Source organism: Sorghum bicolor, chromosome 9 (assembly GCF_000003195.3).
Source record: "Sorghum bicolor cultivar BTx623 chromosome 9, Sorghum_bicolor_NCBIv3, whole genome shotgun sequence".
Classification (NCBI taxonomy): domain Eukaryota; kingdom Viridiplantae; phylum Streptophyta; class Magnoliopsida; order Poales; family Poaceae; genus Sorghum; species Sorghum bicolor.
Window position 1 is genome coordinate 57,195,100 of NC_012878.2, and position 23,879 is coordinate 57,218,978.

Consider the following 23,879-nt stretch of genomic DNA (forward strand, 5'->3'; position numbering starts at 1 on the left):
GCTGCGATCCTTGACCTCCGTGGTATTTCTGTTTCTGTTTCTTTCCTCCGAATACCTGAAATTTGGAGCAAGGTGTCACCACGTAACGTAATCATGGGCTAAAAAACTAATGAAGACTGAATAAACATGTTTTTAACGAAAAATATGGTACACGGTTTCCCGACGCAATGGGTCTTCCCTGATCGCTGATCATGTCAACCATCACATCCGGAAGGCAACATTCGCATTCGCATTTCCTGGGGGCAGTCAATCCAAATAGGGCAAAAACAGTTTGACAGAGGAGAATATATTGACATAAAGTGCGTAATTAGTCTGTCAGCAACCAGCATGACTCCATTACTACTCCAATAGTCCAATGTTAGCTTACTTCACCCAAACACTAAAGTCACATTTGCCATGGAATATATCAAAGTCATCAGATGCATAACCCAACAAGACAAAAGAGTGCATCCTGATTCCTGAGCATACTAAAACTCATTCTCCTACAGAATCACACAAGACAGTGTATCCTCATTCCTGAACATACTAAACCCTATCCTCCTAAACATTAATAAGTCTGCCACCAGCCCACCACACCTTTACCAGGCCTTCTCCTCACTCCTCGTCATCGTCAAGTAGATCGGTCAAGTCGTCTATATTTGTAGCATTTGGAGCACCGGTCTCTGATGAACGCAGCTCTTCAATTTCAATACGGAGGAGGGGATCGCAGATAACCTTCCCTCTTTCTAGGACTCTAGGACAGCCTGATTGATGAAGAAAAAACAAAGTGAGGGTCTCATGAAAAGGAAGCACCAAGGAATGGCCAGGGAGTAATGATATACCTGCAATAGGGCACTGTGGTGGTTTTTTGGTCCTTATATATTGCATTACTGGGTCCTTTTCATATATGTGCTTGCAATCCACACTACATAGGAAATTATCATCAGTTCAATGAATTATATATCTACATGTATACTGAACAGATAACATCCAAATGCCTAAGTACTACCACCGTTTCAAATTATAGTTCTATAACTGACTCAATTTTTAGAAAAGTGTAGTATATCATTTACAAATTCAAATAAATGCATTATCAAAACAAATTACAAGGAGAATTTAATGACGAAAAAATGACGTTGTGGATGTTAATGCTTTTTTAAGACTTGGTCAAAGTTAGATACGTTTGATTAAGGACAAAGCTAAAGTGAACTATAATTTGTAATAGAGAAAGTAGTTAACTAGCAATCCCCTTAATTCAGTAGAACAAATGTTATTCCGTCTGTCCATTTGTACAAGGCATATTTCTTTTCATTAAGGCTATGACCCCCCCCCCCCCCCCAAAAAAAAACCCATTATTAATGCATAACTTTTGTGACACCGAATTCATCCTATTATATTCATATAACAATTTTTATGATTTTGTATCACATAAATAAAAAACCAATGGATTAATTGTCACTCAAATCCTTATACAATCATCCTATTATATTCATATAACAATTTTTATGATGTTGTATCACATAAATAAAAAACAAATGGATTAATTGTCACTCAAATCCATATACTAAAGAAACAAAGCATGTTATGGAGTAATAACCAATTGGGGATTTATCAGCCAAGATGGCACAGTGTTGTATCAAAGTATACCATGGTGACAGAAAGGAAATTATTACTTTTGGGCTGTCTCAAAGTAAGTCAGGTTGCTAGAAAGGGTTGTATAAGTAGCACCAGATATCTGGTGTAAAGACTGTTACACTATTGACAAGGGCAAACTAGTAGCTCCCTCAGGGAGACAGAGAGCTGAGAAGAAATCATTCTACTGACATGAATACCATATCAAATGAGGCCAGGAAAATCCAGATTTCATTAAATCACCGAAAGGATACAGACCAAATATAGTACTCAACAAACATAATTCAAAGTGCTGTTGAAACATGTTGTTTGTGCCTACAACTTTCGCTCCATCTTTATCAGTTGTGAATGATCATTCTCTTTTTAGCATGACAGGACTTAAAAAATTCTGTAAATTTCACCAGGTTGAACAATTTCCGCACAACCATCACTTATTGAGTTAGAAAACCCCACTAAGAATATTCAAAGAGATACAGAAGTACAGAACAGAATTATAATCATACCAGCGAACTGGATCTATCAGTTCAATCACAGGCTTTCCAGTTAATGGGCATGTGACATTTAAGATGCTCATCTGAGTGCTAGTCATGACAATGTCCTCCTGTTCCTCACCAGGCATAGGCTGACCAGCATGGTGAACATTCTGCAGAAAAAAAAACACAAGACATCAGAAGATAAGACATTTTGCGAAATTACACAAACATATCCTTTCTGTTTCCAAATTCACATTCTAGCTATTGTAATCACATGCGAGCAACTAGCTAATGCAGGGAGCACGGGTACAATGCATAATCCTGAAAGATCATCAAATGACCATTAGCATGCTACTCTGTAACACATACCCAGACAGACTCCCTGAACTGCCGTAGGAGTGGGTGGTTCTGTTGTGATGCTGATGACGCTCCTTTAATCTTGCTAACCTCCACCTCGATCAATGTTTTGAAATCCGTTGGCTTTGAGTGGAGACCGAACCAAAACAACAAGACTAAGAAGACTTAGACATAATTATTCCAAATCCGCCCTAAATTGCTTCAATTCGGACTGCAGGCAGCACCCCTACCTGATCAGATGGCTGATACACCACAGGCACCGCCTTAATCGCCTGGGCCATGGCCGCGCAGTCCTCGTACGAAGCCACCATCTCCTGAACCATCTCCTCAAGCTTGTTCACCTGAAATGAAAAAAAAAAAGCCCGTGCCATTGGAGGTGTGAGAGGGAGGGGGTTAGAGGCGATGTCAGATAGAGATTAAACAGTCGCGTTCGCTTGCCTTGTCGGACTTGCCGTTCCTCTCGAAGTCTACGGCGAGGGACTTCATGGTGTTGATTGCCTTCCGCATGTCCTGCGGGGAATCATTGACGGAGGGTTAGGGTTTTGCGGGCGGCGGAGGTGCGGAAGGGGAGGAAGAGAGGTGGGCGGCGGAGGGGGTTTACCGCGACTAGGGTTTGCGCCTCCGATGAGGCGACCTCGGCGGTGTTCACGAGCTTCGTGGCCATCGACGTCATCTCCGGCGATGTCTTTCGAACTTCCGTTCAACGAGAGCGCGGGTCAGAAGAAGCTACAGAAACTTTTAGACCGAGCTGGAAGACAGAGGACAAGGGTGACTCGCGTTGGGCCGCACAGGCGTGAGTTGGGCTGTGGCCCGTTGTGCTGTATCGCCCGCTGTGGCCCTATCCCTATCCCAATCTTCATCTGTTATCTGTAACTAGCCAATGCCCGTACGTTGCTACGGACAACAAAAGTATGTTAATCTAATTTGTTGCTCTCATAAGAAGAATTTTTGAAATAATATTGGCGCCAATAATGAAGTTAATGAAACACATAATGTATTGATTTGCATCACTGGTATAAGTGGAAATGAAATGTTAAATGCACCTTGTCGAAATCCACCAAAATGAACATCTGCCAAACTCTATTACGGTTCGCTGCACCGCTTTGCTGCAACAACAAGCCAACAATGACACCAATCAACATTCCAAGAAATGCGGCCTTCTCAAGCTCCTAAACCCTGGCTATGGTAGTCCCTGTAGGTGAAGTGATCTAAAACTTTCAGTTTCAGGATATGATTGGTTAGGTGGATCAGCATGGGCCTAGCTGAGGAGAAGAACCAGGCCGAGCATGACTAGCTTGTCCACGTGTGTTTGGTTTGCAGCCAGGCTACACTGTGCTACTAATTGGTTGGCTGACTTGTTGGTTGGATTGCTATGAGTGCACGGTGAGGTTATGACTGCCGTGAGCATTTTTTTCACGCGTCTGAATAACAGAGAATACAATCAAAACAACGAAGAATTGAGCTACCATTACTGCATACTTTCATGTCCCAAAACGGCAAAATCATTGTCCCCACACAACATAATTTCATTGGCTAAAACAAAGATTAGTGTCTATGTGCCTAAACAATAGTTATAACATAGTATTGCATACATCCAGTTGAAAGCACACTTTCTTCATGTAGTGTCAGCGCATCCTCTCGATCTTAGCCATTTTTAGATGAGCTTATCCATCTTAACCATAGTATGCTTCCCTAGCTTTATTTGTTGTTATGTGCTATAACAAGCTCATATTTGGACCCCTTATAAAAATACACCCTGTGCACAGCAACCACTCAACTCCTATTGTAAATTTTCTTACCTAAATTTAGAGAACTGCCGGTGCTCGCGATGAATAGGCGCCTTTTATTAGACTTTTTCCCCAATCGAAGATGCAAAGAAATCATGCCCCTTCGAAGTAGGTTTCTCCAACTTAACCTGTAAAAAGACGGCAAAATCATGAGGAAAAATATCTCAGGCATACTGTAAATATATGTTTAATGTAATTGTGAAGAAAAATATCTCTAGATGAGTAGAAAATTCCAACTCTCATACTACCACTATTAGTATCAAGGACTAAACTCGCTTGTGGTAATTGTTAATTCTTTTAGCTACTACCAAAAATAGAAAATACACCGATGCTTGAATGTCAGCTAAGGCCTTGTTTAGTTGATCCCAAGATTCCTTGTCACATCGAATCTTGCGGCATATGCATGAAGCATTAAATATAAATAAAAACAAAAACTAATTGCATAACGAGACGAATCTTTTAAGCCTAGTTACTTTATGTTAGACAATGTTTGTCAAATAAAAATAAAAGTGTTGCAGTGTCAAAATCCAAAAACTTTTCAAAACTAAACAAGGCTTAAGAACTACATTCTAAATCGAACGATTCATGAATGTCATCTACGAACTGCACATGAACACATCTTGGTACAAGCAACGCAGCGCCACCAAACACATCGTTGGGCGCAATGTCCGCGCGCTGAATTAAAGATCCCATTGTGAATCCGTTGGTTTTCACACGGAGAGTGTTGCCGATCTGTATCTTGGACCATACTCCCTCCTTATCCTAATTAGATGGCGTTAAGGACATGAATATAATTACAACAATCAATTGTAGCTTAGCTGGCCAAGACTCTGCAACCCTGAGCCCAGAGGGTGACGTTTCAAATCCTGGCAGCAGCAGCCCAAGGATACTTGCATCCAAAACAGGCCTCACAAACATAAACGGTGTTCGCTCCAGAATGTGGCGGCAACCCAAGGATACTTGCGTCCAAAACAGGTCTCACAAACATAAATGGTGTTTGCTCTAGAACATCTTCTATTTAGGATACGAAGGGAGTATATAGCTTGATATCAATTCTATTCTATGCTCGAGGGGAGTGGGACCAAGTTGCTTATGGAATACTTCCTTCGTCTCAAAATAAGTGTTGTTTGTGCTTTCCGAGAAATAACTTTAACTAAACATATAGTAAAAATATTAATATTTATAGTACATAATTAGTATCATTAGAAAGATCTTTAAGTCTAGTTTTTTAACAAATTTATTTTGAGACACAAATATTATATGTATTTTTTATAAATCTAGTCAAACTTGTGATACAAAAACCTAAAACAACACTCTCTTGGACGGAGGGAGTACACTGCTACGCCATCACATCGTTTCACCAACCTAAGGCCTTATTTAATTCCTAATTTTTTTTAAGATTCTCTGTCAAATCGAATCTTTAGACGCATGCATAGAGCATTAAATATAGATAAAAAAAATAAATAATTACATAGTTTGTCGATGAATCTTTTGAGCCTACATAGTCCATGATTGGATAATAATTACCAAATACAAACAAAAATGTTACAGTAGCCAAAACCAAAAAAATTTTCCCTAGAAGTTGTACTATCTTCTGTGCACAGCACACCATGTTGAGTTTTCTCCTAGAAAAAGGAAAAATAGAAGTAAAATACAAATCATGAAATAAAATATCATGAAAAGAATAATAAAAATACATGAAATAAAAATAAATAAATAAAACTAAAAGATATATTGAAGGTAAGAAATAAAAAATAATAAGTAATAAGAAAAGAAAACTAAAAAACTAAAAGAAACAAAAAATGAAAAGAATAATAAAAAATAACAGAAAAAGGAGAAAAATGAAATATAGAAATAAAATGAAGCACATAAAAGAAAAAGAGAAAAAGAAAAGAAAATTAAAAGAAAAAGAATAAAGAATAAAAACTAACGTATCTAGCTCCCGTGCGCATGAAGCACATAAAGGGAAAAAAAGAAAAACAGAAAAAGAGAAGGTGCTGTCGTTCACTCGCGGACCAGGTGGCGGGAACCCGAGCCTGAGCCGGCCGGGCGCGCTGGCGCCCCGCTCTCCGCTCACACGCGACACACACGGCTCGTCCTCGTAGCGAGCGAAAACGTCGTGCACTCGTGCTCGACGTGCGGTTCGTCACTTTGTACTTAGCCTCGGCCCGCGGCAGGCAATTCGCCAACTTCGCAGTCCATGCGCTGCGGTGGGGTGGTGACGGGCGCCGCGTGTCGGCTTGCGCGGCGCGCCAGTCGCCACGACGGAGACATGGGGGCGGGGCGAGGCGTCCACGTCGACTTCGCTTGCGGACTCGGCGTGAACGTGAAGCTGCCAAGGGCGCCAGAGCATCATGCGTCGTCCGCTGCCGACGTCACTACGCTCGCGCCCCGGTGGGAACGGTGCGCCGTGGAGCCCGTGGGTCGCCGTCGGGTACCGGTAGAAAGCCGAGCGCGGAGCGGAAACTCCAAACCGCTTCGGCTTGCGGCCGCAGCCTTTATCTTTCACCGTTCAACTTGCTTTAAGATTTGTGCGCCGGCTAATACACCCAAAAACCCAAAACTTTACAAGATTTCCCATCACATCATATCTTGCGGCACATGCATGAAACATTAAATAGAAATAAAAAAGATAACTAATTGCACAGTTTACCTGTAAATCACGAGACGAATCTTTTAAGTCTAGTTACTCCATAATTGGACAATGTTTGTGAAATAAAAACGAAAATGCTACGGTGTCAAAATCCAAAAAGTTTTTAGATCTAAACAAGGCCTAACTCCCGCTTCACACTCTTCCCATTCTCATGCTGTATGTTTCTGATTTCCCATTCCCATGTTGTACTCCTTCCTTCTCACTCATCCCAAGCTGGTCGCCGCTCCCATCCAATGAAAAGACGACAGCACCTGCCACCTGCCTGCGTGTGCGTCCAGATCGTAAAATTTCTGGGGAGTCAGAGGCACGTTGAAGAAGTTGACGTCCCCACTTCCATCTTTTTATGTGTAGAGATTGTAACTGAGAATTTGTATACCTATCTAAGGCCTTTTATATTCGGAAAAAAAATCCTTTTTTGAGTCCCTCGCTTGTAAAAGGGGTGGCAGGGCTCCCTTATTTCTTCAACTCATGAGGGCTACTTTGGCAGCAGCCGATCTCGAAGGGTTCCCCGCGCCTTCCCCGGGCCGAGAAAGCACGTGCCAATTTTTCCCGAGCCAATCTGCGGCGCTCTTTGGAAGCCGATTCACGCCGCGACACAGACCCGCTTTCCTTCGTTTTCCACGCGAAAGAAATCCACGAGCCAGGACGCCGGGAGCATTTCCCCGATCAGCCACGCTCGCGCAACTGCACTGCTGCTGCAGTTGAGACGCGCCGACAGCAGTTAGGAACTCCCCTGACAGCAATCTGCCAAGTAACAGCAGAGAAATTCTCCCATACGTGGACACCTCCCCCGAAGTGTATGCGGGAATTAGAAATCCAAAAAAATCCACGTCGGGGGCAAACTTACCGGGGCTAATTTGCTGCTGCTGCCAAAGTAACCCTGAGTGGTGAGATGTAGGTCAGTCACCCGAACAATTCACTAGTTGACACTACAAATGGTCGACACATTGCATACAACATACTCCCTCCCTCCCGTCTTAAATGTCGTTCGCTGAAGTATATCGTCTACATTCACAGCTCCTGGTATGCACCTGGACACAGCTGCATGACGCATTCAAAGATTCCTTGTTGCACCTTGTTAAAAGCTAAAACGTCAGACAAACTGGGACAGAGGGAGTATATAAGAGTGAAATAGTTATATGTATGGTAGGGACTAAAGCAATCCGTACAACTCTTTGTATAACAATGCCAAACCAAGCAGCAAGCAAAGCTACCCAGTCTTTTGGAGCCTTTACCAATTCTAGATCAAGCTTGGAAGATCAAACAGGCATCTCGGTAGTGATAGACAAAATCTTTAAGTATGGGCAATTTCATTGCTATCGCACACCTTTTTCTGTATTCCAGATTGCATAGTTATACCTCAACAATGTGTACAAGTTACATTGCCTGCCAAAAGCAATAATCTGTGACAGAATTTGGAAGGAATTATTCAAACTATTAGACACAAAACTACTAATGACTCATGAGCTCTTCTTACCATCCCCACACTCAGAAAAACTGAATCAATTCCTAGAAGGCCTTCTTAGATGCATTGTTCACTACTGCCCAAGAAAATGGAGCAAGTGGATTTCAATATGGTACAACACATGAGGTTTGTGAAAGTTTCCTTTTGGTGTTGTGTGGTCACAAACCAAGAGAAACTGTGCACTGTTCCTATATGGAACAATGGTTTAAAGAACGCGAACGGTTGTCTCAGGTGTTTGAAATGGGAGAATTTGTCACTTAAAAGTTGCACCAATAGTATAAGTCACCAACTAATAAATCAGAAGCAGGCCTTCAGATAATATGTACCCTACAAGCTTGACCGCAGTTGAAAAATAGTCTGACCTTTCGTTGTACATGTCTCGCAGTTGAAGAAACATAGATTACCTTCAACCAGATGCCAAGATCTATCATGTCTCGCAGTTGAGGAAACATGTGGTGCCAGGCATCGATGGAATTTATAACACTGCACAAGTTACTGAATTTAGACCGAACTGTTAGGACAGTGTGCTGTCAAAATTTATCTCACATACCATACCAGCGTATATCAGGAACCACACGGAAAACTTTCCACGAAAACATTGTCCAAACATCTTTCATCAACTACATAATAGGTAAATACAAAAAGATCTGCGTCGGAGGCGACACAATGCCACGCACTACTCTTCCATAGCATTATCTTCTGTCTGCTGCTGAACAACTTTGACCTTGATCTTTGGTTTCTCGACTGCGAGCTCATTGCTAATAAGCTTCTTCGGAAGCAAGCCGATGTCCTGATCCAGCTCCTTAGAATCTTTCTCCATCTCCTTGCGTTTACCAGGTTTATGTCTGTCAAAAGATGTACTCCATGTTAGACAGGAAAATCCTTGCAAAAATCAAACAGATTACAAAATGGAGTACAAGAACAAACCTGTTTGAAATGTGCTTCTCCAGGCGGTCATGCCTAATCTTTGTAATAAGTGGGATGGCCTTCAGAGTTTGCTCCGTCAAATTGCGGTCATAGCGCTCAGGCCTGTTCCTCTTCCTCTCAAACTCAAAGGTAGCATCCTGGTAAATTTCAAAAAATATCAGTCATGGTTTGAATAGGAAGAAATATGACCTCCTCGATTATTACATGATATCAGAAACAACAAAGTGGTTACTAACCTTTGTCATGTCCTTGCCATGCAATTGCCTGTATGCTTTTGTCCACTTAACCTTACGAGGATTTCTCTTCATCTTAAAATTTTTATGACACTTTGACCGGCAAAAGCGGAAGATCTGGCAAGAAGAAATATCCAATCACTCTTACAAGGTACCAACAAGATACAAAATAGAAACTACAAAATTTACTTTAAAGGTAAGAAAAGCATATGCATTGCCTTATTTTGCTCTGAAGTATTCATGCAAAACAATTTTCAAAATAATCACTTAAACAGACTAGAAAGAAGATAAATTTAAACATTAAACTAAAAATCATAATTCATGAGGGCAGACATAACATATCAGTCAAAAGAAAAATACAACAGCATATTTTACCTTTCAATTTTAATCCAGAAGAAAAATAGAAACCCTAACATCAATAATCATCAATCAACAAAAGAATGTAAAACTGAAAGGTCATATTTAAACACGGTTAATGAAGAATATTTGTGAAGTACATAAACAAAGCAGTTTCATTTACATATAGCCAGAATACAAAAGATCCATTTTTACATTCTAGGCCCATAAAATTTTCAAAGGTGTTGTTGTCGCAACTCGCAAGTACCAAAATACCATATTGTTCCTTAAAGAACAGTGGACACTACAAACAGATACACATTACATAGATCTAACAAGCAAGCCTACATGTTCTTCCATTGCAGACCAAGCAATGCGGTATTTTATATTTTCCTTGAATTCATCAAGGAGGCCACCGTCAACAGAATACAATAAATAACATTTATGAGAATCAGAAGCAGTACGTATAATCTTCGTTGTATTTCCGTTATCTTGGTAATCGAAATGGGGTTAACCCTCGGTTCGAAAAAAAAAGAAGCAGTACGTATAAGCATTACTGAATAACCAGGAATCCAGGATAACACAAACGAATTAGAAATTACATGCAAAATGATATAGAAAACAGAATTATGCATGCTGGAACAGTACAGAACATACAAACGAATTTAGTTAGATCTTAGTTTTCTTTAAAGTAAAGTTAAATAGTCTAAGTCTACAAAACATTGAGTTATTGTAAGAATTATGCCACAATTGCATATCTTCTAGTAGATTCTGAATCTGAAATTGAACAGATAAAAATACAGTCTAGTGCTCTGTTTGTCACTATACAGTATTAAACTCACTGACTACATCCACCAAGAAACAACAACAGTAGTAGGGAAAACCCCATTGGACAAGGAGCAAATAACTCTTATGCCAAACTATCTCACAAATAAAGCAGGTAACTAAGGAGTTATAGCTGGTAGTCCCTACATTGCAAAACTTAAGGCATTGATAGACTTTGAGGCATGGTCTCAAAAACTAGATACTTAATTTCTTATAATGCAGTCCTTGCAGAAACAAAATTATAACCATTAGAAAATGCAGTCAAACATGAATCCAAATCCAATTATATCATTTTCACACCAACGAAATGAAAATCTGTTGAGTTCGGCTTAATGCACACAAGCCTGAGTTTAATGTGCACGAGGGCTTTATAAAATGAAGTGGAGACAATAGCTAAAACCACAAATCAATGCTGCAGTTACCATGCATGTAAGCTGCAGCCTGTAAGCCAAATAATTAGGTCAAGTTCCTCAAGTGAAGACCATATTTTGGTTCTAACATCTTTTATGCCAGGTTCAGTCCTTACAACAAGGCAATTCTATGCACTAAGCAATGCCATGCAATGTGATTTACATTTACATCTATTTTTTTCGACGCGAGGTCAAACCCCATTTCCATTTCAGATAAAACGGAAATACAAGAGTCCAACTGAGCTGAAAGAACAGATAGCGACAGCTAGAATCATAGACAACTAGAGGACCTATACTCTAACTCAGAGAAAAAGGACCATTAGATGAAGAAGATTACAGACGACTAGGAAAACAGATCCAACAACGTAGACGAAGCAAATGCAATACAGTTTTTCGTTCCAGCTGCTCTTAACAGACAAACACAAAAGAGACCGTCATCCAGAACAGGTTTCATGCAAAGATCTTGGCGATTCACTTACATCTAATTAGCACCATTAACCTTTTTTTTCCTACTAACATATCTAACTGGGTGACAGTATCAATTCTCTGAAGAGGGACACAGGCACCATTTGCCTAATTTCCTGTTTGACTCCCGCACAAACAAGATGATCACATTATCAGCTCATCCCTAAACTTCCTTTGCAGTAGAAGGTTCATTTCATAATAAATGAACTCGAAAAACAAAAAGGGGAAAAGGTTCTCTAACTTGCTTAGCAGTTCTACAGAAGATAAGGAAATGCTAAGGAGCCAGTTCTTGACAGGAAGACAGGACAATCCATTATTTATATCTTTATACATTAGTAAGTAATAGCTTATAGCTCAAACCAGCTGACCAGTCAAAGACAAACCGTAAGATTTTTATAGGAAACATATTTCCATTAACCTGTAGTGCTGCATATGTCCCCAGACAACACCAGATACAAAGTCAGAGGCATGGCCCATCCAACGTTGTGAACCAGAAACTAAAATATGCGATTGGGCACCAGAATCTAACACGGTCTCCAAATATAACCCAGGCAAGAAATTCATTCAACACAAGCAACTAACAGTTTGGATTCAGTAATGGCTCCATGACACGACCAAACAAATCAAATATAGCATATAAGAAGTTGTACAAAGTAATTGAATTCCAGGATAATGAAACCCAGGGCGCGCTCCTTGTGCTAATCAATCAAGGAAACCTACGAGGAAACAAGAAGAAGAGAAGTACCTTGGCGTCGTTGCGGACGAACTGGATTCCATGGCCGGGGTAGATGGTGGAGGAGCAGAACCAGCACTTCTCCAACCTCATGATGCCGCCTTCCTTGGTAACGTCTTACGGGTCTCCCGATTGGCAGCAAAAATAAGAGGTTGGGTGATACGCGACTGCGGGCGGGCGGCCGACGAGCGGCGTTGGGTGAGCCGGCGGCTGGGGTGAGCGGCGGAGAGCACGCGCAACTGGCCGACTGCGGCCGCTAGGGTTTGGGCGAAGGAGGTGGAGAGCGAAGCTTATGTTGCTCTCTTGGTGGGCCGTAACTTTGGGCTGCCCCTTTGGGCCAGGCCGATACCGCAACGTGAAGGCCAGGAGGAACGCGGCTGGCTGGTATTCCCTTGACCACTTTTTGTTGAAACGTATAGAAAAGGCGAAAACCGACCACCGAACAGTTTGCCAGTTTTGTGACAGTTAAATTAAGAATGAATTTATAGAAAAAAATACCAATGTTTGCTACACAAGTTAGATATATGAAACTATATTACATGGTAAATTGAACTGTATTGATTCGATATCATAAATGTCGGTACGTTTTCTATGAATTTAATCAATTTTGCAGTAGTTTGAGTCTAACTGAATTATATGTCTTATTTTCTATGACGGAGGGAGTATAAATTTAAATGGACATATGACTGATTTACATAACTTTTTATTAAATAAGTTTGGTTTGGTTAATTATTTAGGTATAACTTTAACCTTAGTCCTACTTCCATCCCTAGGTAAGGACGGGAATATAGGGTGAACCCTAGGTAAGGAGCCACAAAACTTGGGTTGCATGAGCTTGGAGCATCTCTAATAGTTCCTTTTAAAAAATATCAATTGATAAATTAATGAGTTTCTCTCAACTGACTAAAAAGAGCTGGGAGCACATTTGTTGAGTTTCTCCAACAAATTTTAAAATCTCGCTCCTTAATGTAGAATGCAATTTTAAATAAAAATTCCAAACTATTTCTAAATCACTCTAATCACTTTTATACTTTCATTCTTTCTTAGACATTTGTATTGGAAACTCTATCCTATTCTTTAATCTTCTTCATGTTCTTCCACCTCTAGATTGACCGATCGATAAGCGCGTGTATATTTTTGCGTGATCAATCGATTTTCCTAACAAGTACAAAAAGATCGAGAGATGATATATGGAGTTGTTGGAGACATTTTTTTTATAAATCTTGCGAAAAAACAACAAGATTGGAAGTGGGTTTGACAACTCTTGGAGACGTTCTTACACTGAAAAAGCAACACCACATGACTATGGGAAGAAATTACATACAAAGGTCACTCTAGCTTTCTCATATGTTCGTTTCCTCGAGACTCATATCACAAGTAGACTTTTTTTTGAAACCATACGGCAAAACTTTATTCATTTAAGATAGTGTTGGGTACCATCAGTAAGGATATCCAAATTAGAGCAATAAAAAACGCAAAGGACAAAGCAAATTAACCACAATCACCCGGGCATGGGCCCCAGCTCGTCTGACTCCTGGGCCTCAGGTCCAAACCCCGACTCGCCCGACCCCTCAGGGCCTCGGACGCAAGTTCCGACTCGCCCGACCCCTCAGGGCCTCAGGTCCAAACCCCGACTCGCCCGACCCTTCAGGGCCTCGGACGCAAGTTCCGACTCACCCGACCCCTCAGGGTCTCGGACGCAAGTTCCGTCTCGCCCGACCCCTCAGGGCCTCGGACGCTGACACCGCCTCGCCCGATCCCCTCGGCCTCGGGCGTAAATCCCGCCTCGCCCGACCCCTTCAGGGCTCGGGCGCCGGACGCCGCTCCACCGGATCATCAAGACTTCCAACGCACGGCGCCCGTACCCACGACATGACAGGCGCGGTGACTCCCATACCGCAGCAGGGCAGGGTGACGACTGTTCCAACCACCCTGGGCACTGCAACCTTACCTCTTTCACTGTGCGACCTTACCACTTTCACTGTGGTGTACTGCCTCACAGTAAAAGAGGAATGGGGAGATTAATCAGCATCACTATTTGCTGTCTTCTCCCACTGTAAACAAGACAAGCAGCAGTATCGTCGACCCGACCCCCACGACTCCTACAGGGTTCGGTAACCCTCCACAGGAGCAGCCATGCTGTCAGCCATGCTACAAGGACGGGGTGGACAGGCTCCTACAGGGTCGGGACTGTAACTCGTCCACTCGGCGGAAGAAGATCTGCTCTTGTAAATCTCTGTCTCCCCTTGAGGCTATAAAAGGGGAGCCAGGGTTCACAAATAGGCTCAGGTTCACACATGCACAACCACTCTACTCATTCACAGAGCAGCGACCAGCACTCTGTCCACCACAAAGTCGAGACCTGGGACTTAGCCCTCTCTCGCAACCTACTTGTATCCCCCTACTACAAGCACCTTTGGGTGCAAGGCTATACAGACCCCGATCTCACTGGACGTAGGGCATTCCAGGCCCGAACCAGTATAAACCCTCTGTGTCTCACTTGCATCACCATTCAGACCTGGGTAGTCACGCAAACTTATACTTGTTTGTGTCTAGACCACGAGTCTAGACGCCGACAGATAGTTACATTGTTCATCAAAGAATTTAGAATAAAGCTAGGGGGCTCATCGACCTATGTACAATTTTGCTTATACTGTCGAGTTCTTTTAGCTAAATTATGAGCCCACCTGATTCTACCAAACCTCGCCCGCTCCGCTCACCTTATTAGACAGAACCTCGACAGAGGTTTTGCTGTTACGGTAAAAGTTTAACCTAAAACATTGTCTTTTTAGGAGAACATTAATTTTATTCTCGGCCGAAATATATTGGCCCGGACCTGCCCGGTTGGCCTTTTTGTAGGCTCGGCCCAAACACGTCGTGGGCTGACTTTTGCTCAGGTCTAACTAATCACAACTTCACGAGGCTGTAACTGGTCACAGGATGGCTGGATAACTTGGGTAGACAACTAGACATGGCAACGTGCTCCCCAGATATGCTGAGCACTGGATCTGAAACGTCCAGAGCTGACGTGTCGTTCATGTGACCGACCACCTGATCCTGCCCGGCGCAAGCCTGGACGTACATGGCTTGAATTGAAGGCATATGGATCAAGCTGCACTGCACAGCTAGGACAGTGGGGTCTTCTCCTACTGCGGAACATGCCATGGGATCTCCATGCCTCCAGACATCGCACAAGCTGCCTGAGCCCTGCGGATGAACCACCATGCATGCAATTCGCGCCACAGCCTCATGTCTGCATTTCTCCAGAATCTGCAATTCGCTGTTCGCTTAAACTTATCTGCCGAATTAGTTATTTATTTAATAATGTTTTTTTCTCACAATAAATTAAAGAATAATATTTTCAGTCATAACTTTTAAGGCAAACGAACAAGCTCACGTCTTGAAGAGTGAAACCCATCCAAAGCTAGCAGCCATCGATTGATCGCCGTACAGCACAGATGAACTAGCTGCCGCTTCACGCATACGAAAGGCACACACCCCACACACCAGTGAGAGACACCCTGAGTCCCTGACTGAGCCTTTCATCAGCAGGGTTCCAAGAAAAGGTCATAACAGTACAAGCTGCCTGCTCATTTTTAAAGTTTCAGACAAAGAGATGATGATCACTAATCTGGAGCTCTTCACTCCCTGTACTACAGCTGTGATTCTGCACACAGCATGGTACACCTCAGTTAACAAGTGACGAGCAAAGTTGCTCTGAAGACAGAATCATGACACATTTCAAGTCTAGCGCAACTTGGCACATGGATATATGCCGGCCAACAAGGCGTCCGTCCGACCCTGCTTTTGCCGTGGGGTCAACAACAACTAGCTTGCAACTTGCTGGCACAGCAAGTGCTGCTACACTACACTGATGCCGCTAGCTCTAGCTACCTCCAGCACCAGCTTTGAATAAATCAAGGACTAATAATATACTCCCAAATACAGGCCGTTGTAAGGTTGTATTGTACTATGCATATGGCGATCCAAAATTCCAAATGATCTAGTACTTCGTATTTTATCCATAGAGTTCAGTTAAGTGATCGTTACGTTGGAGTACTAACCGCACAATCAATTGCTTCGACCGATTACCCATGCATAAACTATCGCCGGGAACGGCTACCTTCATCCCTGCACTGCCAAGGCAACGGCTACTACTTTCTGCCGTTGTCGTATGCTCTCGTACGTATTCAGAAGAACACAGATCACTGATGCTGCTTTCTCTATGCTCGCTACTGCTACTAGTATAATAGTAAGTAGTTTACGCGAGTCAATGAGAGATCTCGCAAGAGGCGGCCAAGTCCACATGTTGCGCTCTTCTTAATCTCAAGCCGTGGACGCGATCAGACCTGACTAACTAAACAATGCGGCAGTTCATGGTCCCGAAAATCCGAAATCGCGTCGCACCAATAGAATTAAACCTTATTTAGTTCGTGAAAAGAAAAATATTTTAGGCACTGTAGCACATTTGTAACTATAGCAACTAATATCTAATGCTTAAAGAATTTTTCTTGTAAAATACATATAAACTGTACAATTAGTTATTTTTTAATCTTCCGTACATTTATCCAAATATTCGACTGCTGGGGAGATGAGATTAACTAGCTGTATAGGAACCCAAAAAAGATTAACACTAAAAGTCAACACATATTTGCTTTTTTTTTTCTGGCTGCCCTTCTTCTTCCCACGGTCCCATTTGTGTTAAAAACGCAGAAGCCTATGGACTATGGTGGTCTATATTTCTGTTTCCTGGGGTTATGTATGTAAATAAGTATGTCAGTATGTGCTCAAATCATGGCCCACCCCAACGGCATACTGACGAGCACACATTTGTCGGTGGAACGACAACGAGTGGCATACGTTGGTGGCCAAGCACGAAACGGATTTCTCCGACAGCTATCTGAGCTGAACTTTTGGCGTGCTCTTTCTTGATGCCAGAGTTTGGAGTCGTGCAAACACGAATGCCTTTTTCTTCTCAAGCAAACCAAGTCTGGGTTCAGGTGACCGTTGTTCAGACCTCGCAGAAAATAGTACAGTATTACGATAATCTCCCGTACTTATTATCCCACTGCGCAGCAATTTGTGCTTTGTTTTTTTTTCTTCCCTGACGGGTCATGCGGTTGCCATTCTTCAGTGTTCTGCAGAGAACAGAGAGCTGTTCGTTCGTCCATGTGATTGCATTGATTTCAGTAATAACCTGTAAAAAACTGGAATCCATGTAACAAGACTTGGAAAACCGATCTTGCCAGCACCGCAAGCAAATCCATTCTGCATCTCGATCAATGCTGCGACCTAGAGCAGGAGGAACTAAACAAATTGAGTTCGTACTCGCAATTTGCTGTTAGTACTTAACTATGCGCGCCTCCACTACGAGATCTCCGAATCATCCGGTCAATGCCTCCCTCCTGCCAGACTGTTCCCTCTCACGTGCTGACAACTCCAAAGCCGATCCATCCACGGCCGGTGGTATATATCGCCATCAGAGCCATCATCCCGACGGATCCCTGCGCTCCGTGCTCAGCTGACACTAACAGCAGTGACCGTGAGCACCGCCACCGCCACCACCCACCACCTCATCAATGGCGGCGTTGGCGTTGGCGTTCCTAGCGCTGACGGCGGTGCCGGCGGTGCTGTGCCAGGCGCCGGGGCCGGCGGCGCCCAAGGGCCCGCCGAACGTGACGGCGATCCTGGAGAAAGGCGGTCAGTACACCACCTTCATCCGGCTGATGAAGTCGACGCAGCAGGACACGCAGCTCAACAGCCAGCTGAACAACTCGTTCGGGAGCGGGTACACGGTGTTCGCGCCCACCGACAACGCCTTCGCCAGCCTGAAGCCGGGGACGCTGAACAAGCTGTCGCAGCAGGAGCAGGTGTCGCTGGTGCAGTTCCACGTCCTGCCGCAGTTCTACTCCCTCGACTCCTTCGAGACCGCCAGCAACCCCGTCCGCACGCAGGCGTCGGGATCCGATGGCCCCTACACGCTCAACATCACCGCCGACAGCAACAGCCAGGTGAACGTGTCCACGGGCGTCGTCGCCACCCGCCTCGGCACCGCGCTGCGCGCCACGCAGCCGCTCGCCGTCTACTCCGTCGACACCGTGCTGCTGCCCAACGACCTGTTCGGCGTCAAGCCCCCCTCGGCGGCGCCGCCCGCACCCGCCAAGAAGAAGCCGGCCAAGGGGGGATCCGTCGCCGAGGCGCCCTCCGCCGGCGACTCGGCCGACGCGCCGCCCTCCGGCGCGGCCGCCGCGCGTGCCGGATGGAGCTCGCTGGCCGCTCTGCTCCTCGGTGCCGCGGCCTGCTCCACCCTGTTGTGATTGTGAGAATGTAAACATGGTTCGAGTCGTGCACAAGAGCCGTGCATGTGCATGAGTAGTTCTTGTTCTTGCAGTTTGCTTCTCTTCTCCTCTTCTAGTAACTTGGATTTGTCCGTTGCTTCACCTGGTTTGGAGAAACCAGGCCATGTGATTCTTTCCGATGCCTGAACGTTGATGATGCGAGCTGTTAATTTCTACGTATTTTTCTCCTCTTGATTCATCGATCTTGGATCTCATTGTTCATGACTAGAATTAGTTTTTTTTAGCAAAATCAGTAGTACTCTGTTTGCTTCAGTGCTCTTTCAGTTCAGTATGCATTTTGAAAAATTTCTCTTGCAGCGGGGCCTGGCGCCCCTCTTACGATCCAGTGATTCTCAAAGTAGAATAGCAGGCCATGTAATTAAAAAAGCATGCTGAGCCCGGCCCCAGAGCCCATACAAGGCCCAGCGAGGGAAGCTACGCAAGCCCAGCCCTGTCCAGACCCAGAGCCCAAAGCTTCCGTTTAACTCGTGTGTGGGATTCGCGTGAGCGAGCGACAAAGCGACGAGGGGTTTGGTGGTGGTGGTGCTGCTGCCGCCGCAGAGCACGCACGGCACGGGCACGGCGTAGCGCATTCTAGAGGTGATGGAGATGGTGGCCGGGAGAGGTGAGAGCGACGGCATGTCTGTCGGCGTGTGGTTGCCCTGCCATCCATTGCCAAGCAGCTCTCGTTGAGCCGTCGGTTTCGCCTCTTCTCCCGGCCTCTGCTCAGCTCTCTCAAGCAAGGAGGCTTGTGCAGGGCAGCTGTGCGGCGCAGCCTTGCGAGCTGGTGGAAGAAAAACTCAAGTGGCGACGGGTGCTCTGCTCACCTGTCGCCGACGCTATTTTATTCTCGCACGCACCGTCCGTCCAGGGTCTCGCATACTGTCACTCATACGCACATGGGTGGGTACATTACATTATATGAGATCTGCAGGAGCGGGCGAAGACCCGGACTTAACCGCCAAGAAACGAGCTTGTTTTGTATAATGTGAGAACCATCACACTACTGAAAGTCTGAAACCTGAGATCTCACATTCACATATGCATATCGTGTCCAGTTGAGATTTCAGGGTTCAGACAAGTTCCGGGTCGTCAGTTCAGAACTTGGCAACTTCAGAATTTCAGAATTATGTTCAGAACTTCAGATCAGGCGTTGCCGTGTGGGTAGGTGGCTCGGCACTTCTGCGAGTGTTCCCGTCTGGTGTGTCGCTGAAGAGTGAAGACGAAGAGACTGTTCGTGCCTTGCCGATCGGCCGTCGGTTTCCCGGTCGCTGCCGTGTCGCCGTCGCCGATATCTCCTCGTCTTCGTCAGCCTACTGCCACCTCCGCTGCTCTCTATGGCTGCCCCTGCAGAAGTGCAGATCCACCCGGGCAAGGCCATACCAGAACGGACGCCATTCACATTTTTCACACCGTTGCAGTTGCACTGCCATAGCCTTTTTTTTTTCTCTCTGAAAAGAATGTTGCACCACTGCCAGCCCACGAATTTTCACAGCAGCACGTTCAGAAAAACAAGCAAATTTCGAGCTTCAGTAAGTTTTTTTTTTGAACGAAAACCTTCAGTAAGATTTCACTGACCGAATACATACAGTTACGACCTTCAGTAAGAATTCACCGCAATTCAGGGGGAGAAAAAAACAATGCTGTGTGGTTTTCACTGCTGCATCGTAGTCTACAGTCTACTGCTGTATTCAGGGGGACCCAAAAAAAAGAAGAGTATGTGTGTACGCTGAACGGGTTTCAGGCTTTCAGCACGCACGTCGTCGCGGCGTTGCGCGGACGCTGTCATTGCATTTACAGCTATGGTCTGAAGTTGACACGCAGCTTGCAGTGTGGTAGAACACTAGACACTACTACAGGAGGCATGGACTGTCGGTGGGATTCGTCTCTGCCCAGTTGCATCAATGCGTGAATGATTAGTTTCATTACCATATTATTCTTTTCTCTCTCTTTGTTTAGCGGAGGCGTGATCAAGAGACAAATCAGCATATGTACGTATGAAAAGCTTATTCGCGTTGTTTTTTTTGAGGGAAATATTCGCATTGTTTATTTGCGATTGCATAATGCATTGGTACATATACTCCGTAATTGGCAGGCACCACTTTGGGGGTTTTTTTTTGCCCCCCACTGAATATACAACACCTAGCCGACACAACTGTTGCGTTGCGGCCACCGTCACCATGTACATTCAGATCTCAGGCCAGGGTGTAATACTAATATAAATAAACACATTAAAAAAACCTATTGTATTGTATCGATACCTACTCATCACAGAGGAAAAAAAAAGAAAAAAAATGGAGATATTCGGAGGTTCCCTTGCATTGCATTGCATTGCAGCAGGTAGAACATCGCTCTCTGGCAAGCTGGCAAGCCTGACTCGCCGCCACATGCGGCAGCCTGGAAGTACGTACTTACATGCACATACGACTAGTACAGTACAAAGTTACAAACATACCTACCTGTCTGGGCGTCTGGCACCACCAACGCGCACGCATACGTGTTTGCAAGCTTCCAAAATCCGCTGTCATCCACGGCAAGGCACGATACACATAGATCTTCCCATTTGTTTCCGCTAGCTGCTACAACTGCAAAACACGCATGAATTTGATTCCTCACAAAATTTGTTCAAAATAAAAGGTTCAAACGTATGCATGCGGTTGTAGATCCACGGCAACGTACTAGATGGCGTGTACACGAGTACTTGTAAGAAGTAGTAGTAGCTTGTTGAGCTCAACCAAGCTCAGGTGGTTCGCGGATCACATCGCGGCGCACGTAAAAAGAGGAAAAGGGACGCGCTGGTTGGGTTGCCGTGACACCTGACTTGCCACGGTCGCAATGGCCTATAAGGGCCTGGCCCGTCCAGCTCAAACGTGCCGGTGCCGGTGCTGGTGCGCCCTCCCCTCCCCCTCCTCCCGCGCCACCACGCACACTCTGGACGCGCGCTGGCTGGCAGTCGTGGCAGCGGCAGGGCGTCGCCACCAACCGCTGCTATAATAAGTCTATTAAACACACACACACCGCAGGCTCCATCAGATCCACCACTCTAGCAGCAAGCAGCTAGCATCATGGCACGCCTCGCCATCCTGTTGGTGCTCCTGGCGTCGTCGTCGGCGCTGTCCGCGGCGCAGAAAGCCGCGACGACCAAGGCGCCGGCGACGGCGAAGGCCGCGCCAGGTCCAGCAGCGTCGTCGTCGGGCGGCGGCGCGGCGGACGCGGCGCCACCGACGGACATCAACAAGGCGCTCAAGGACGAGCAGTTCAGCGAGTTCAAGCAGCTGCTCCACGACACGCGCGTGGACACGCAGATCAACGCGCAGCTGACGGACAGCTACAACGGGCTGACCATCATGGCGCCCACCAACACGGCGTTCGACAAGATGAAGGCCGGCGTGCTCAACGGGCTGTCGCCGCAGGAGCAGATCCAGATGGTGCTCTACTGCGTGCTGCCGCGCTTCTACAGCCTCTCCATGCTCGGCACCCTCGACGGCAAGGTCAACACGCAGGGCTCCGGCCACGACGGGCCTTACAAGTACGACATCAAGCGGTCGGGCAACAACGTCAACATGTCCACGGGCGTCAACTGGATGCTGCTGGGCAGCCCCGTCAGCAAGGAATTCCCGCTCGCCATCTACCCCGTCGACAAGGTGCCGCTCCCCTACGAGCTGTTCGGCCCCAAGCCGCCCACGCCGGCGCCCGCGCCCGCACCCGCGCCGGCCAAGTCCAAGACCAAGAAGAAGAAGAAGTCCGCGGGCATCGCCGAGCCGCCCACCGCCGACGACGACACCTCTACCTCCGACGACCAGAAGGCGGCGGCCGCGCCCGGCGTTGGCGCGCCCACCAGGTGGGTCACTGCCGCGCTCTCCGTGCTCGGCGCCGCTGTCCTCGGCGGCGGCCTCTTCTAATGGGAAGAGGAGGAGGAGGATAGAATCAATGCATCATCAGATCACACGGCGGCGCGCGGTACGGCGGTGGCGGTGGCGCGGTGGTGGCGTGTGATCCATGGCGATCTCACCTGCGCCGTGCATTGCCATGCATCTTGCACGCACGGTCGATATGATCATAGAGTTGGTGTGCCCGGCCGTACAATCTCAGCCCATTCATCCATCCATTATTGATCCCTGTACCCCATCCATGCATTTGTGCTGCTGCGTGTGCGTGCGTTTGTCCACCATCGGCTTTATTCTTTCTCCTCTCTTTTTCTTTTCTTCTGGGGGATTTTTCTTGGTGATTTGTATTTGTAACTTAATGTGATATACACTAGTAGTGCTTCTTCTTTCATTTCATTGGATTGGATCTTGCATTAGCCTCCGTGATCTGGATCTGCTTTTGTTTGGACGTAAGTACGTGTAGTTGCTGGTTGTCTGTAGTAGCTGCGGTCACTGTCGCTTGAGTTTTAAGCATTTTCTGGCAGTGAAAAGAAAACAAGGATATGCAGACAATGCAAGGGCGAGGTTCACAAACATCGAAGGCATCAGATCAGACTTGGGTGGTAGCAGTGCGTTGGACACTCCACAAGAACACATCTTGCACTGCTGTCTCCTGTTCTGAACAAAAAAAAAAAAGCCCCTTGACACTGACAGCACTGAATCATATTCCCAAACCTGCATGTCTTTGCCTGAAACACACACAAAGTTCCCTCCTTTGAGATCAGGGCTGGGTCTGACAGCCAGCGAGGTAATTGTATTTTGTGTTTAAGTTCGCATCACCATCAGCATCAGGGGGAACGCATTATACTATTGGTGGGTGCGCCGTTGGGTTTAAAGTATTTTTAGGGTACGCACCGGGAGGCGGGAGGGAGAGGGGGAGGGCGGCATCGTGATCCCCTTTTGCGCTGCCTCATCACAATCACGTGCAGCCTACCTACTCTGGATCTGGTGGCCTCCCGGTGTTCTTGCGGTGGATTCAAACCGGCCGGTGGTGAGCAGGGGCATGTGATCCTAGTCATGGAGCAGATTATTATTCTCTAAGTTTTAAGACGGCAGATCTCGACCGGTGTTTTTTTTTTCTTGAGAAAGAAATATAGTAACTGTAGCTTGTTCATCCACTGTTCTTGTGGACCCGTATTGCTTTGTCAGTTAGTCACCGTATTGAGCGACCAAATTTGTGTGATCGAGGTCGTGTTCCGGATTCCTTGTGCATTTTCTTAGAAGAGACTCTACTTGTGTATTACTTGTACTTGTTGAATAACATATGTTTTGGGTGGCGCTAATGGCTTCTCTGGAAACTCAAATTCCCTTAGAATCTATAACTTTTTTCACAGTGAGAA

The 23,879-nt window shown here is 45.5% G+C and overlaps 4 protein-coding genes across 4 annotated transcripts; 2 read left to right on the forward strand and 2 right to left on the reverse strand.

Moving 5' to 3' along the window:
* Window positions 271-3,231, reverse strand: LOC8063594 (E3 SUMO-protein ligase MMS21). The gene is made up of 7 exons (XM_002441472.2): window positions 3,043-3,231; window positions 2,880-2,951; window positions 2,672-2,782; window positions 2,454-2,564; window positions 2,115-2,254; window positions 822-904; window positions 271-743 (listed from the first exon to the last, which is right to left on the reverse strand). The coding sequence occupies exons 1-7, from the start codon at window positions 3,112-3,114 to the stop codon at window positions 595-597; spliced, it is 738 nt and encodes a 245-aa protein (XP_002441517.1). The 5' UTR covers window positions 3,115-3,231; the 3' UTR covers window positions 271-594.
* Window positions 8,825-12,546, reverse strand: LOC8074595 (probable ribosome biogenesis protein RLP24). Its single transcript, XM_002441473.2, has 4 exons — window positions 12,288-12,546; window positions 9,510-9,623; window positions 9,274-9,410; window positions 8,825-9,191 (listed from the first exon to the last, which is right to left on the reverse strand). The coding sequence occupies exons 1-4, from the start codon at window positions 12,366-12,368 to the stop codon at window positions 9,023-9,025; spliced, it is 501 nt and encodes a 166-aa protein (XP_002441518.1). The 5' UTR covers window positions 12,369-12,546; the 3' UTR covers window positions 8,825-9,022.
* LOC8074596 (fasciclin-like arabinogalactan protein 13) lies at window positions 17,681-18,841 on the forward strand. Its single transcript, XM_002440202.2, has one exon. The coding sequence runs from the start codon at window positions 17,855-17,857 to the stop codon at window positions 18,590-18,592; it is 738 nt and encodes a 245-aa protein (XP_002440247.1). The 5' UTR covers window positions 17,681-17,854; the 3' UTR covers window positions 18,593-18,841.
* On the forward strand, window positions 21,481-22,896 carry LOC8063595 (fasciclin-like arabinogalactan protein 12). Its single transcript, XM_002440203.2, has one exon. It carries the CDS (start codon window positions 21,679-21,681, stop codon window positions 22,513-22,515), a length of 837 nt encoding a protein of 278 aa, XP_002440248.1. The 5' UTR covers window positions 21,481-21,678; the 3' UTR covers window positions 22,516-22,896.